At 47.2% G+C, this 17,009-nt stretch overlaps 1 protein-coding gene and 1 pseudogene across 1 annotated transcript in view; one reads left to right on the top strand and one right to left on the bottom strand.

Moving 5' to 3' along the window:
• FHAD1 (forkhead associated phosphopeptide binding domain 1) overlaps window positions 1-17,009 on the top strand; it is a 169,433-nt gene that overhangs the window by 7,062 nt on the left and 145,362 nt on the right. Inside the window, exon 2 of the mRNA XM_045298951.1 lies at window positions 15,221-15,427. Coding sequence (XP_045154886.1) covers window positions 15,221-15,427 — 207 coding nt within the window. The remainder of the gene's footprint in view (window positions 1-15,220; window positions 15,428-17,009) is intronic.
• Window positions 10,028-10,667, bottom strand: LOC105978848 (annotated as a pseudogene).

Below are 17,009 nucleotides of genomic sequence, written 5' to 3'. Positions count from 1 at the left end.
ATTATATGGGTAAGGGATTATACAAAAATCAGTTACATTCCAATCACATTTTAACATTAATTGATGTTGCAAGGCCATAATCTGGTCTCCCAACCATTGGACAGTTTGCTGCAGCTCCGCTACTTTCCCCCCCAGTTCATCGTCCACCTTTGCTTGAGTGGCCCAGAGCTAATGTGAGTTCACTTGCCACTTCTGCACGAAATGTTCAGTTTTGATGGACTCTTGTAGAGCACTCCCAGCGACGGCAGCAGTGGTGGCAATTGCTAGAAGTCCGATTGTAGCTGCGATTAACACTCCCACGAATCGGGGTCTTTTCAACATCTCCGACATCACTTGCATCATGAAGGAGGATTCCGGACTGCTCTCCCATCTGCGCTTCATCTCCACCGGGATCCACACCCCCATCCTGCTCTTTAGGGTGAGGATGCTGTCTTTCTAAAGGTTTACAAGCAGAGCATGGTTAATGCAAGTGAACAATTTACAATTATGGCAAGTTGCACTGTGAGCAGTTGCATTTATGATGATGTTTCCTACAGCAACCACATAAGGCAGCTTTACACACGAGACTATGTATCGAGTCTCATTCTTATGAAAAGTATAAGTATAGCCCGACTGACTGGTGCCAGTAAGGCTTCCTGTGTCGCCTGTTAAAGGCTCAGTGGCAAGCGGTAATTTCCACAGGTCCCACTGTTCAGGTCCTGTCACAGGCTTCAGTAACCTGGGGTGGGGAGGCGCAAGGCTTCCCTTATGCCAGGCCATCAACTTTGACCTGGAGATGGCAATGCCATTAGGGGTCCGTTGCCATTCACAATCACTTATATAATCACATGAGGAGAAATTAGATTCCTCTGAGCAATTAGTTAGAAACTTCCTATGGGGGCCCCAATCAAAGATAGTCACAGTGTCATTTCTTAACACCTTTCCATGTGGCCCCTGACATTTGAGCCATTTGAGTCTGTCAGCGACGACATGCCGGTAACTCATAACTTTACAGGTTTCCATGTCTCCTCTCCCCTCCACAGTAGTGGAATTTTCATATTCTGCAAATGCTTCACCCATTATCATACAGAAGCCATGGCTGGCTTTGTTAAAGACAGCCAGTTATTCCATGCCTGAGAGTTAACGGTTAAGCAGCTAGGGCTACTTGCTCCCAATAAGGCCAGATGACCTTAGCGCCAGTGTTCCCTAAATGTATCCACTCGAGAGGCTTGTCCTCTTGGGCCAAAGTAGCAGTGGGAGTGACTGGAGGGTGAAAAATAGTAAGGTGTATGTTCTTGTCAGGATCAACTCGATAGACCTCCCCCCACAAGTGAATCCTCCACAGGAAGGTGAAGCAGAGAGTGTCCCATGCCCAGCCTCCAGGGAGAAAGAGAGGAAGTTCCCAGAATCCTCATAAGAAGGCCATACCACAGCAGGAGGCATCATCAGGCTGTGACCTGATTGACAAGCTAAACTCCACCCCTCCACTCTGTTTATCAAGTTGATATGAAAGTATGTAGCTACCACATCCAGCTTTTCAGATGATTTGCTCAGCAGACAGGTTGGATAAGGCAGCCGAGAGGTTTGTAAATCATTTCCTCCTGCTCTGTAGCTTGATCTTTCACTTCCATAACAGAGTCTCTCACAGAACCAAAGTTTGGACGTTGTGAAAGGCTATTTTATCAACTTCTTTTCTTTTTCTGGTCCATGCATTTGGTGTTATGCCTAAGAATGCTTCACCAAACCCTGAATCCTAAAAATTTTCTCCCACAGTTCTTTCTAAACAGCTTCAGATTTCATATTTGAATCTATAATCTGTTATGGGTTAGTTTTTTAAGTTTTCATCTAAGATTTAGATTGAGGACCATCTGTGGGTGTCTTGTTGCTTCCGTGCGATTTATTGAAAAGACTGCCTTTGCGGCGTTGACTTGCTCTTGCTTGTTTGTCCAAAATGAGCTAGCTGTACTTGTGTGGGGCTATTTCTGGGTTTTCTGTTCAACTCCTTCAATCTTTAAGTCTATCCTTCCACCAATCCCTTAGAATTTTGATTACTCTAATTGTAATAAGCCTTCAAATTCAAGGTTGCTCCCACTTTAGTCTGCCTTTAAATTTTTTTCTTTCACCCATTCTTGTTCTTTTAGTGTAACCTTATGCTTGTCTAAGGAGTCCTGGTGGCATAGTGGGTGATGTGTTGGTCTGCTAACCACGAGGTCAACAGTTCAAAATCACCAGCCTCTCTGCAGGAGAAAGGGGAGGCATTCTAGTTCTGTAAAGAGTTACAGTCTCACAAACCCACAGGGACAGTTCTACCCTGGCTTATAGGGTCACTATGAGTCAGAATTGACTACACAGGAGTGAGATGTTTAAAAAAATTTTTTTTTTAATTTTCATTTTATCCATATATATCTACAAAGGTCCCACAAATAGGTAGCTTAAATGGTTTGCACTTGACTATTCAGGAAGATTGGGAGTTTGGACTCTGGCAGCAGCACCTTGAAAGAAAGGCCTGGCAGTCGGCCTTTGTAAGATTGCAGCCAAGAAAGCTCTATGACACAGGTTTACCTTGTAACTCACAGGGACATTATAAGTTAGAGCTGGCTCAACAGCAGTGGGCTGTAGCCACAAAGAACCTTGCTGTGATTTGAAAACTATAACTCAGTGTGAGAGAATGAGTATCTTCGCTCTGTTGAGTCTTCCCAACCAGGCACATGGTGCGGCAATCTGTTTATTAAGGTCTTCTCTGAGTCCTTTCAGGGCTTGTTTTCTTGTTTGTTTTGCATTTTAGCATACACAGCCTGTGTCTCTTTTGTTAGATTTGCACATAAGTGTTTTATTGAACAGTTACAAATGGTATTGCACTTCCCACCTCGATAGCCACATGTTGATTACCAGTAAGTAGACACAGTTGACTGCATGTTTATTTTAACTCCTGTGAACTTTCTGAACTCAGTAGTTCTAGGAAGCTTGGTAGTAGTTCTAGGAAGTAGGGTTCTTGGGATCATAGACAGTTTTATTATCTGCCAGTAGGGCCAGACTTGTTCTTCTTTAATGATTTGTATGCTGTTAATTCTCTCCCGTTGTTCCTGCACTGGCTAGAACTTCCAAAGCCAAAAAACCAAATCACTTCCATGGAGCCAATTCCGACTCATAGTGACCCTATAGGAGAGGGTCAAACTGCCCCAGTGGGCTTCTGAGACTGTTTACAGGAGTAGAGCGTCTCCTCTTTCTCCAGGAGCAGCTGGTGACTTCAAGCCTCTGACCTTGTGGTTAGCAGCCCAATGCCTAACCACTACACCGTGAGGGCTCCGGCTTGAACGATCAGAACTGGGTTAAATAGGAGTAGTGAGAGTAGACATTCTGGCCCTGTTCCTTGTCTTAGATGTGAAAGCACCCAGCCCTCTACCATTGAGTAGGATGTTAGCCGTAGGTTCTTGGTGCATCTGCTTTGTCCAGGTGAGGAAGCTCCCCTCTACTCCTAGTTGAAAGTAACTCCAAGAACCCTTAAGATTCTTGCTCACAGCACTGGCCTCCTAGGAGGACACAGACCATCTTCTGGGGTACAAAGGGGGGAAAAGGAAACAGAATTGCAGTTTCTTCTTTCTCATAACAAGGGGCAGGTGTTAGGTACTGTCACTTTCTGCCTGGCCAAAGTGGAGACAGGGAATTGCTGTTTTGAATCCACCGGTGATACCAGAAGGAGCCCTGGGGACCCTCAGTGTCAAGTAAGCATTGGGCTGGTAACTGAATGGTTGGCAGTTCAAAACCACCAGCCACTCTTCAGGGGAAAGGTGAGGCTGGTTGCTCCTGTAAAGATTTACAACCTCAAAGAGTGGATTCTCACTCATAGCAATCCTATAGGACGGAGAATAACTGCCCCTGGGGGTTTCTGAGACTGTACATCTTTGCAGGAGTGGAAAGCCTCCTCTTTCTCCCACAGAGTGGCTGCTGGTTTCGAACTGCTGACTTTGTGGCTAGGAACCCAACCACTATGCCACCAGGGCATGAATGTATGTATGTATCCATGTGATGAAGGTCAGTGAAGAAAATGCAGAGAGCCTGGTCCCTGATGTTCAGTAAAGACTCTGGGATCATTAACGATTAGGGTCTCTTAAAAGGAAGACGGAGAAGAACTCAGTGGCCGCCGCGTTGACTTGGGAATCCAGCCATGTTTCGAAAGGAAAACTCAAAAGGCGACATCATGATGGGGACAGAAATGGAGTTTCATCTGTCGAATAAAGATACTTGAGAAGTCGTCCCCTAGCGCCCGCAACGGCCACATGGATTTCTGGGGGGATTTGCTGTAGTTCCTGCAGCACTCTCCAGTGGTACTTCCAGAGGCACCGGCTTCCCCAAGAAAAGATGGTACAGGAATTGCCACGGGCCTGGTGAATGGACTTTGGATGATCTTCTCTTTGACAAATCAGTTAAAGGGAGCTTGAAGAGGAGATGGAGGTGCAGGAGGCGGCGCGGGAGCACGGGTCTGTGTAAAGAACCGAAACCTGCAGCCATGACTTTTCCCAGTTGTGTAAAGGGGACTTGATGCACTTGGCAATGTTGCCGGTACCCTAGGCTGCCGGAAGAACTCACTCATCGGACTGGGGGATGTGCAGCCAGAGCGCTCCCTAGACGCCAGGATGACAAGACTTTTCCTCCTATTTCAGACATGGGTCAGGAGAGACCGGCCTCTGGAGAAGACCACCGTGCCTGCTCAAGGAGAGGGGCAGTGAGGAGGAGGAAGACCCTCAGTGAGATGATGGGCACCGAGGTTCCAACAGTGAACTCAAACGCGCCAACACTTGTGAGGATGGCGCAGGAGAGGCACGTTGCTTTCTTTGGCAACATGGGGTGGCTCTGAGTTGGAGGGGGTCCAGTGGCGCCTGGCAGCAATGTAAGTGGAGACAAGGTGAAAATCGCTTCTGTGCTGAAAACTAGGCCTTTCTCGTCACCCTCGAGCCACCCCGTCCAGCCACCTTGAGTAATAATTCAACCCCAGATTTATCGTTTTTATTATTTGTCATTTCACTAGATAAAAGCGTTCCACTTGAAAAAAATATAGATAAATACATACATACATACATACATACAGGAGTTAGCCTTGCAATTACCCAGAAGGAACACCAAGCCAATAAAGAGAGATTTTTATTTTATTTACCTGGTTGCAACCTAAAGGTTAGCCGCCGTGTTTCTGCCAACTTATACTCCTTTCCAAGGCTGACGTATTATTTGGGTTGGGCTATCGTCATATTTTTACACCACTTAATTTTCCTGCTGCTGCTGCTGGGTAGTTACATGCTTATTGTTAAAAAAAAAATGAATTGAGAGATTGCAGCAAAATACAGCTAAGAAAAGAAACTCACTACCATCGAGTCGATGCTGACTCTTAATGACGCTACAGGACAGGGCAGACCCGCCCCCTGTGAGTTTCTGAGACTGCAGCTCTTTACGGGAGTAGGAACCTCCTCTTTCTTCCAAGAACAGAAAAGTCACTTGTAATTACATGACTCAGAGACAGGCAGCATTTGTACAGGGTTCTGCCCTCCAGACTTCTTCTCTACGTCCCGTAAAGAGTTAGGAGACCTGTTTTCACTGGCCCAGGGTTAGCTGCTATCATTACTCATTCATTCCATAAATATTGACCTGGAACCTCATTCCTGAGCCCAGCCTAGGGGGTACATCAGTGGGTGTGGTCCCCACAGTCCGGCAGGTGCAAGGAGAGGGGGGCATTGGTCAAAGGAGTCCACAAAGGCAGGTCTGGCTGCACACTGAGGTTGGGGCTCTGCAGAAAAGGAATGAGGAGGAGGGTGGCTTCCTAGACACAGGAGGGGTGGGTGGGAATAGCACGTGCAAAGGCCTGCTGCACCCCAGCACCCCAAACTGACAGATGGCAACTGGTTTTATACACGATGACTGTGTGTCTCGTGTGATCATATCTATGAGTCTGCATTCAGTGTGTGCTCTGTGTGTGTGCTGTGTGCTTAGGGGCCACCACGTGGATTCTGCTCAGAGCCATCCTGTGTGCCACACAAGGAAAGACTGCCCCACCCTTCGCCGTCTTCGCTGACCCTTGTCATGGCTGCGCCCATTGTCACAGCCACTGTGTCCATCCAGATGTTTGCAAATCTTCCTCTCTCTACTCCACCAACCATGGGGTCCTTTCCCCAGAGACCTGGAGGTGCCGCAGATCAACGCTGGGCTGCTCACTGCCGAATCAGTCGGTGCTTCAAATCCATCAGCTACTGGGGCTGTCTTCTCCCACAAAGGTGTGCAGTCTCAGAAACTGTACCCGGGGTTGCTGTGAGTTGGAACTGACTGGGTGGCAATGACTTTGGGGTGTGGTCTCTCCTGACAACATGCTCAAGGGACATGAGGCCAAGTCTCACTGTCCTCCTGTCTAGGGAGCATTCTGGCTGTGCCTCTTCCGAGATGGATGTCTTCCTTCTTCCGGCAGTCCATGGTATATTTAATATTCTTCACCAACATCATCATTCAAAGGCATTCGTTCTTCTTTGGTCTAGCTTATTGTTGTTGTTGTCAGGTGTTATCGAATCAGTTCCAACCCACAGCAACCCTATGCACAACAGAACAAAACACTGTCCAGGCCTGTGCCACCCTCCCAATCCTTCCAGGCCCATTGTTGTAGCCTGTGTGTCACTCCATCTCTTTCCTCAGTTGACTGCCCCTCTCCTGTACGAAGCATGATGTGCTTCTCCAGGGACGGGTCTCTTTTAACAACATCATCGAAGTATGTAAGAGGAAATCTTCTCAGCTGCCTCTACGGGACATTCTGGCCATACTTCTTTCAAGACAGATGTTTGTCCTTTTAGTAGTCCATGGTACTTTCTTCTCCAGCCCTATACTTCAAATGCATGGATTCTTCGATCTATCTTATGCATTGCCCAACTTTCACATGCGTACGAGGCCATTGAAAATACCATGGCTTGGGTCAGGCTCACGTTAATCCTCAAAGTAACCTCCTTGATTTTCAATGCTCTAAAAAGGTCTTGTGCAGCAGATGTCCCCAGTGCAATGTGTCCTTGATCTCTTGACTGCTGCTTCCATGAGCCTTGATTGTGGATCCAAGCAAGACAAAACCCTTGACAACGTCAATCTTTCCTCTGCTTATCATGATGCCACCTACTGGCCCAGTTGTGAGGATTTTGGTCTCTTTATAATGAACTGTAATCTATACTGAAGGCTGCAATCCTTGATCTTCATCAGCAAGCGGCTCAAGTCCTCCTCACTTTCAGCAAGCAAGGTTGTGTCATCTGCATACCACAGCTTGTTAATAAGCCTTCCTCCGATCCTAATACTTCATTCTTCTTCATATAACCCAGCTTCTCTGATGATTTTCTCAGCATACAGATTCATATTGAATAAGTATGGTGAGAGGATACAACCCTGACACACACCTTTCCTCATTTTAAACCGTAAAATTGTTCCTTGTTCTGTTCACACAACTGCTTCTTGATCCATGTACAGGTTCCACATGAGCATAATGAAGTGTTCTAGAATTCCTATTCTTATCACGGCTATTGTGGTAGTTGCATTATTGTGTGTCAATTTGAAGATATAAAAGTGTAGGGGTGGCGTCTAGCCTGTCAATCAGGTCACAGCCTGATGGAACCTCCTGTTGGGCATGGCCTTCTCATAAGGAAGAACCCAGTAACTTCCTCTTTCTCTCTCTGTCTGTCTTCACCTTTCTGTTAACGAGCCACATGGAGCCCTGTGGAGCCCTGTGATGCGGCCACTGCCATTGGATCCACATGACTCTGCACCCACCAGCCTGTGATCTTCCTGCATTCTGCATCATTGCATGTGGGTTTGTGAGTCTGAAGAGGAACTTAGGAATAGTATAGGACTTCAGGACTGGTATCAGGTTTATGGACTTGAGTTGCACTGGGCTGGGATGTTTTCCTAATATACAGTTACTTTTTGATATAAAGCTCTCTCTTTTACACATATATGAGTGTCAGTGAATTGGTTTCTCTAATCAACCTAGCCTAACACAGCTATCCTTAGTTTGTTATGATCACACAGTTCAATGCCTTGGGCTAGTCAATGAAACACACGTAAACACCTTTCTAGTATCCTCTACTTTCAGTCACGATCTATCTGACATCAGCAATGATATCCCTTGTTCCATGTCGTCTTCTGAATCTGACCTGAACCTCTGGCAGCCCCCTGTCAATTTATTGCTGCAACCATTGTTGGATAATCTTCAGCAAATTTTACTTGCATGTAATATCAGCGATAGTGTTCTATAGTTTGAGTGTTCTATAGTTTGAGCATTCTGTTGGGTCACCTTTCTTTGGAATGGGTACAGATATGGATCTCTTCCAGTCAGTTGGCCAAGTAGCTGTCTTCCAAATTTCATAGATGAATGTGTTAGGCCAGGTTGATTATAGAAACAAATACAGTGACACATATATGTGTAAGAAGAGTTTTTTATCAAGAAGCTTTATATATCAGGAAAACATCCCAGCCCAGTCCAACTCAAGTCCATAAGTCTGGTACTAGTCCATAGTCCTTCTTCAGACTCACACAGTCACATGCAATGATGCAGACTGCAGGAAGATTACGGGCTAGTGGTGTGAAGTCTTGTGGATCCAATGGCAGTGGAGGCATCACAGGGCTCTGGCAGGTCTCAGCGTGGTTCACCAACAAGAAGGTGAAGTCAGGGAGAGACTCTCCTGCCTATCTGCCACGCTGTGCATGGAACTGGCTGTTGAGATCATGACCGTCCAGGAGATTAACCTCAATGAAACTCTCTGGATAAGCTACAAATGGAGATGTCTAGGATGATGGAGCAAGGCCATGTCTATCCAAAGGAAAATTTAGAAGACTAGCAGTGACAGTATGACACGCCTCTAAAAAGACCCACTGCTGAGACTCGGGGAGGTGTGCCGTGATTCAAGGGTCCACATCTGTGGAGGAATGAAAAGAGACTCTACCAGGGATGCCAAACTCGGCAGGTAATCCATGGCTATCACTCCTGAAGAACAGCATTATTTTTTTCAAAATTAGTTCTCACTTTCAATTACACGACAAGATTTCTGTTGGGAACTTGAGTGATATGTAACAGTGAAAAGGATAATTTAAGAATATATTTAAGTTGAGTTCATGATCAAGAAGCCTTGGTAACATAGTGCTTACTCAAAAGTTGTCCGTTTGAACATACCAGCCATTCCGAGGGAGAAACATGGGACTTTTCATGAGTAGTTTGCTCTTAAAAACGTTAAAGAGTTAAAGTGTATCCTGTTCATGAAACTATGAAAAGGTAGGAGCTACTATGACACTTTGAATTTTGGAAGTGCTAAAACATATCGTGAGTGATATTAAAAGCTCCTCACAAGAATTACAGAAAAATAAAAAGTATAGAAGACTTAGTATTAACAATCATGTATGATTTATCCTAACAATCATTTGTTAAGTCATTGCTGCTGCTGTTGTGTTGTTAGATGCTCTCGAATCAATTACAACTCATAGCGCCCCCATGGACAACAAATGGAACACTGCGCAGTCCTACACCATCCTGATGATTGTGATGTTGGAGGCCATTGTTGCAGATTCTGTTGGATTGTAGAATAAAGGGCTAGAAAAAACTAGACCAACAACAACAAAAAAGAAGGTGAAGGCAGAGAGAGGGAGGCTCCCAGGACCCTCCTTATGAGAAGGACACGCCCACAAGGAGGCACCAATCGGCTGTGACCTGATTGACAGGCTAGACTCCTCCCCTTCACTCTTAGATCTTCAAGTTGACATGAGATTATGTAATTACCACAATGAGCGAGTGCTTCCCGTGCGTCATCAGCTTGTTGAAACATTTCAATGGATATTCCACCCAGTTCTGGAGCCTTATTTTTGGCTAATGCTTTCAGTGCAGCTTGGACTTCTTCCTTCAGCACCACTGGTTCTTGTTCATGTGCTCCCTCTTGAAATGGTGGGAGGTTGGCTAGTTCTCTTGGGTACAGTGACTCTGTGTATTCTTTCCCTATTCTTTTGTTTTGTTTTGAATCATTTATTTAAATACCGCTATCCAGGATGGCTTCTAGATCGCATTGAAAGCAGCCACGTCCATGGATTGGACATAGTCTTCAAAAGAAATGATCTGTTCCTCCATCAGATCGGTGCCAACTTTATCATCTTCAACTACACACTGCATTTGAAGGTTTTAAGTTCCTTACCAGCCCGGAACAAGCTTAGATGAGCCCCAGGCCGAGCTGTCAGCTTGAGTGCTCTGACACACTCTCCCGATGTTGCCGCGTCGGGCTCGTCATCCCACGGTTTCACATCCAGTAAGATGGAAGACTTGGCAACAAGCGCAGGCTTTTTGGCTTTCTTCTCTTAGCCTCTGTGCGTCTTCACTTTCTCCCTCCTCATCAGATCCAAAGAGACCATCATCCTTACGGCCGGCAGCTCCACTTCCTGTGGGTCTTCCATGTTAGTAGGGCCATACTTGCCCAAAGCTTTCTTTACTCCTGGCAAACTGGCCTTTTCCTTTTCCTAAGACTTGATGTGATGATACCAATGCAGGGCATGATACAAGTCGGCTGGCGGAGCGCTGGAGATGGCTTTAAACACCGCCACCTCTGCTTGGGATGGCACACACTCCTCGGCGTAGCGTCTATCTGCCAGGCAGTCATTGAGCACCTGGGGCCAGCAGGGGTTTTCAGGTCTCTGAAACTCATCGTGTTGGCTGTCTTGGAAGCTGGGTGGCAATGGAGGAAAGAAGGGGTGAAGGCCATTGGGGCCAAGTGTGAAGAGAGGGACAAAAAGGTCCATGTTCTTTTGATACTGTCTGCATCATTCAATGTTTTGCCCATAATTCTTGCAACTCAAGGCTTACTTTTTTCTTGAGTTCTTACTTTAAAATATGCTGAGCATGTTCTTCCATTTGGTTTTCTAACTTTGATTCTTTGCACATTTCATTATATTTTACTCTGGCCTTTGAAATTTTCTGTTCAGCTCTTTGACTTCATTATTTCTTCCATTTGCCTTAGCTACTCTACTATTAAGAGCAAATTTCAGGATCACTTCTGACATCCACTTTGATCTTTTCTTCCTTGCCTGTCTTTTTATGACCTTTTGCTTTCCTCATAAATGATGTTCTTGATGCCCTCCCACAGAACATCAGGTCTTTTATCATTAGTGTTGAATGTATCAACTCTGTCCTTGAGATGTTCTTGAAATTCAGTGGAATTTACTCACGGTCATATTTTGGCTCTTGTGGACTTGTTTGTAATTTTCTTCAACTTCAGCCTGAACTTACCTAGAAGCATTTGATGTTCTGTTCCACAGTCAGCCTCTGGCCTGGTTTTGACGATTGATTTTGAGCGTCTCCATAGTCTCTTCCCACAGATGCAATTAATTTGATTTCTGTGTGTTCCTTCTGGAGAAGGCCATGTGTAATAATTGTTTGTGTTGTTGGAAAAAAGGTATTTTTTAATGAACAAGTAGTTAGTCTTGTAAAATTCTAGCATGGGATCTCCAGCTTCATTTTTCTCAGCAACACCCTGTTTTCCAACTACTATTCCTTCCTCTTTGTCTCTAACATTTGCATTCCAATTGCCAACTATTATCAATGCATCTTTACATATTTGATCAATTTCTTACTGAAGACATTGACAGAGTTCTTCAATCTCTTCACCAGTAGCCTTCATGTTCGGTGCATGTTTAGAGTAGTGGTTTTGAATGGGTTTCCTTGAATGCAGATAGATGCAATCCTGTCGGACAGCATTGACACTAACAGGCCCTTTTGGAGGGTGACTGCACGGCCATTCCTTTTGAGTGTGTCATTTCCAGCATCGTAAACCATATGATTTCCTGATTCAAAATGCCCAGTGCCAGCTGCCTCCACGTCACGAATGCCTAGAATAGTGGTCATTTTGAGTTCCGCTTTATTTTTGATAACGTCTCATTTTCCTAGATCCATCCTTTACACATTCCAAGTTCTGATTATTAGTAGAATTTTGCAGCTGTTTCTTCTCATTTTGAGTCTCTCCTTCATCAGCAAATGAAGACCCTCAAGTCTTGACTCCCACAAGCGCCACTCCATCCATATCATTGTGGTCGGCGGTGCTTTGAGAGGGCAGCTCTTCCTCACTCATTCTTTGGGTGCCTTCTGGCCTGAGAGGCTCATCGTCTGGCACTTTCTCTCACCAGCTCTGCTTCCACTTATGGGTTCACTGGAAGGTTGTCAGTGGCTAATTCCTCAGAAGTGGGCAGCCTTGGGGGGCACATTTCAGCAAAGGAGGGTGAGAACGGTTGCCCAACCTGAAGAATGCCATCAAATTGTCATCAATGTCACGTAAAGAAATCTCTGTGGTTCAAACATCCATTTCACTATGTGTATTTCCAAAATAAATAAACAAACAAAAACAATACTTTTTTTTTGTAAAAGCCCAGCAACCCTGTTCTTAAAATGGGCAAAGGACTTGAAAAGACATTTCTCCAAAATGGCCAACAAGCGCATGGGAAGATGCTCAACATTGTTGGCCATGGAAACCAAAACCACTGCCCAGGACCCCTTTGAAGTGTGGAAAAGCAAGGACGTTACATTGTGGACCAAGGTGCGTCTGACCCAAGCCATGGTATTTTCAGTCACTTCATGTGCATGAAAAAGTTGGACATCGAACTAGGAAGACCGGAGAAGAATTGATGCCTTTGATTACGGTGCTGTCAAATAATTTTGACAGTTGGATGGACTGCCACAAGAACTAAAAAAACCTGTCTTGGAAGAAGTATGGCCAGAGTGCTCCTTAGAGGCAAGGAGGGAGAGACTTGGTCTCACGTGCTTTGGACGTGTGGTCAGGAGAGAGCAGTCCCTGGAGAAGGACGTCATGCCGGGTAGAGTGGAGGGCCAGGGGAAAAGAGGAAGACTGTCCACTAAATGGATTGGCACAGTGACTGCAATGGTAGGCTCTCACAGAAGAACAAGTGTGAGGATGTGGCAGGACCGGGCAGTGCTTCGTTCTGTGGCACATAGGGTCGCTATGGGTCAGCACGACCTGATGGCACCCGACAGCAACTGCCTCCGGGTCAATTCTGACTCACAGCAACAGGAGAAGCACCCATAGGGTTCCATGGCTGCCGATCTTTCTGGAAGCAGGCGGCCACATCCTCCACCTGTGGGGCTGGGGGCCAGGTTAGAACAGCCCTGTCTCAGCCAGGGCACCGCCTGGGCTCCTTCGTTCACTAACCATGTGGGGGAGGCAAATCCGAACCACACGGAGGCACACTTCAAGCCTGGGGCTGTGACTGCCATCAAGCAGATCCCTCAGTAACCAGCGCTGGCCAGGGTGTGGAGACATTGCCGCCCCCGGTACACGGCTCGTGGGAGCGCTAGATGGTTGCACTGCTGTGGGGAACAAAAAGGTTGATGGTTTCTCAGGGGTTGAGGTATGAATTTCCATATGTTCCTACCCTTCTTTTCCCAGGCAAATACTCAAAAGCAGGGGAAGCAGGCACTATTCTCACTCCCCCAAAGGTGGGACCAGCCCACTTGTCCACCGAGGGATGCGTGGATAAACAGATGGTGGTCTATAGGCACAGTGCAGGGGGGGGCGGGGCGGTATTCATGACGATGAACGTAGAGTCGAGAGGACACAAAGGCCATGTGTCGTCTGGGTCCCGTGTATAGGAAATGCCCAGACTCGGCAGAGTTGGAGAGATAGAATGCAGATGGGTGCTTTCAGGGGCTGGGAATGGGGAGAATCTGCATTCTGGGTGCTGGGCTGTACGTGGGTGAGGTGGAAATAGAGGCAGTGGTTGTACAACACTGGCTGGAGTCAGTGCCACTGAATCGTTCACTTTCAAGTGGGCACTTTATGCTATGTTAATTTCATCTCAGTAAGTGAGTCTCAGCACGGAGCCCGGGTGTCGTGCTGGTGATACCTGGGCTGCTCACGGCAAGGTCAGCAGTTCGAAACCACCCGCCAGCTCCTTGGGAGAAAGGCGAGGTTTCCTACTTCCACAAAGAGTTACAGTCTTGGAAACCCACGAGGGTAGTTGCACCCTGTCCTGTAGGGTAGCTAGGAATCAGAATGGACTCAAAGGTGGTGATTTTAGTTGTTTTATTTTTCAGAACTTATTCTAAAAAGTGTAGAGAGCAAATGAATGAGTGTGACAGTCATTACATTGCTGGTCAACTATGTGTAGGTACCCTAGCCTGTTGTGGGGAGAAGTCAGATCCTTGCTGCCAGACTGCTGTCTCATCCCACAGCAGGGCTGGGCCTGCTCCCTGCTGCCGGAGACAATAGACTACCTCTCTCTGGAGCCAAAGGCCATTAGTTTGATTCCTGTGGGCAGAGTTCACACCTAACTGATAATGGTTCCTATAGAGACCCAAAATCAAGTCAAGCTGTTACCAGAAATCTAGGAGCCGCCTATCTTGCCGCATGTACACCCCCAATCCCTTCTCCTTCTGTAGTGCATATGTCCCTAGATCACCTCCTCCCATCACTGTAATACCTGTAGCACAACCCTTTCCTGTGACGTATGTCTTCACCTGTAATGTGGGGGCTTGCACGTGTCCCCAATGTCGTGAGAGAGTATAAAAGCTTGGGGAACATTAAAGCTCTCTCTCACTCCCTCCACGTGGACCATCAAGCGGGGCTGAGGTGAGCATGCTATCATAATATGTGTCTGACTCCATTTATTTCTATATATCTCTTTTATCTCTCATGCTCTCTATAACTTTACTATAATATTTACTTATTATCGCTGTACAATTGCGCCTACCAAACCCGTAGTGATTGTGCTAGGAGCTGGCTTCTTCTGGCAGCCTGTGACCTTGGCTTTATCATTGTAGGTTTGTGCAACAGTTGATGTTTGTAGAACAGTGGTGCCTTGGGCAATTTCTGCTTCCTACCCTCCTGTCTGGGACGACCGAAACTCACCCTGTGTGGGTGCGGGGAAATAGAAAAGGGGAAATAGAAAACGGCAGTTCTCTGGCCAACTCTCATGTACCCCCGAGATCCTTGACCTCTGCCTTGCCTGATTTTCAACCCAGCCGTCTGAGTACCTCCTGCAGGGCCTCGAGCCAAACAGGACATATATCCCAGCTCCGCCATTCCTAACCACGTGGCCGTGGGCAAGTCACTGACCTTCTCTGACCCTCGACATCCTCGTTTAAAATGAGGATGGTGGTGAGGACCTGGGGAGGTGACACAGGTGAGTGCCCCCACCCCCATGTTTATGGCCCGGTCACAGTGAAGGTTTTCCTCCCCCTTCTCCCTTTCAGTCTGCCGACATCGACAACCACCACGCGCTCATCGAATACAACGAGGCCGAGCACAGCTTCATCCTCCAGGACTTCAATTCCCGAAACGGCACCTTCGTCAATGACTGCCACATCCAGAATGTGGCGGTGAAGCTGTTGCCCGGGGACATCCTGAGGTTTGGGGCCACGGGGCTGACCCACGAACTGGTGATCGAAAACCCACCCACGGTGAGTATGGCCACCGCCGGGCAGCGGGGCAGGAGGGGCTGTGTGGAGTGACCCTCCTGCAGCCTGGGGCACAGAGGGGACCCAAGAGGACCTTTCAGTCTGCGTCTGGCTTGGCTCTGTGGTCTCACACAAGTGGCAGCCATCGATTCCTTGCTGTCTCTGGGGAAGCTGGTGTCAGAGGAGAGTCTTAGCTCCCTCTTCTGGTCATTTCTTGGAATTACACTCAAGTGTGGCATGTGGGCGCGTGGCAATGGTACTACAAATAACACAAAAAACTGTTGCCATCTAGTGGGACATCCTGTGTTCCAGAGCGGCACTGTGTCCTGCAGGGTTTGAATGGTGTGCGTGGTTAAGCACTTGACCGCTAGGTGAGGCGTGAGGAATGTCGTTTACACACCATGTAATGGCCCCACATCCAGTGCACAATCCGATAAGCTTTAGTAGACTGAAAGATATGTACAGCCACCACCACAATCTACTTTAAGAACATTTCCATCACCCACAGAGACACTCTGGGGGAAACTGCCTTAAACTGGGCTTCTTATATGTAGACCAATATGGGGAAGCGGTGAAACACGGACTTCAAAGGCCTCTGGCGCCTGGCAGGGAAGGACAAGAGGCTGACCTGTAGCAAGAGAAAGCAAAGGATCTCCCACTGGCATGAGGAATTGCTGGGCTGTACAAATGGCCAAGCACTAGACTACTAACCAGTGGGTTCATGGTGTAAACCCCCCCGCCGCCCCCCAGAGGAACCTTGGGGAAACACCTGGTGGCCTGCTTCCCCAGGGCCACAGCCACAAGAGCCCTGTGGAGAGCTACAGCACACAGGGTCCCCACGGGCCAGAAACAACCCAGTGGTTGTTTGGTGTTTTTGTGTAACTGGGGGGCTAATGCACTTGGCTGTTAACCAAAAGGTTGGAGCTTCATGTCCACCCAGAAGCACCTTGGAAGAAAGGCCTGGTGATCCATTTCTGGAAAAAAAGAATCAGCCATTGAAAAGCCTACACCCGGGGGTTTGCCCTGAGCTGAAATGCACTCCATAGGGACTGGGTGTGTGTGGTAGCTAATGGGGACTGTGATGCTGAGTAAGGACACCGTGCGAAACGACTGACCGTCTTCCCCTGAGTGCTCACAACAACCTCCACAGTCCTCACTTTACAGACAAGAAGTAGACAACCCAGAGACAAGAAGTAATTTTTCCAAAGACACAGCAAGTCGGTGCACATTCAATGCCTGTGGATAGGAGAGCTGAGAAAACCATTTAGTCTGATGCAATAGTACAGACTCAGGCTGGAGAGACAGTAAAGCACACTTTGACGTTTTCACGGTCTTTTGATGGCTCTTAAAATCTGTCCAAGTTTCAACAGACGGCCACACCCTTTGTTCTCCCATGAGGCCTGCAGGCACCCACACAGCTGCTCCCCTAGGGGCATGGCACCTCCTTTGTTCCTGCTGAGCTTTCCCCAGCAGGGCCCTCCCTCCACCTTCCTCTCTCCCGACCCCAACCCTGCCCCAGCTAGGTGGAGACTTTTATGTAAGTATCTTCATACAGACCCCATGTGAATAGGCCATTCACTTCTCA

Source organism: Echinops telfairi, unplaced genomic scaffold (genome assembly GCF_000313985.2).
Source record: "Echinops telfairi isolate 266 unplaced genomic scaffold, ASM31398v2 ScPeMD7_7457;HRSCAF=8495, whole genome shotgun sequence".
Classification (NCBI taxonomy): domain Eukaryota; kingdom Metazoa; phylum Chordata; class Mammalia; order Afrosoricida; family Tenrecidae; genus Echinops; species Echinops telfairi.
The sequence above is the reverse complement of the archived record's forward strand: the minus strand, read 5'-3'. Positions and strand labels throughout refer to the sequence as shown.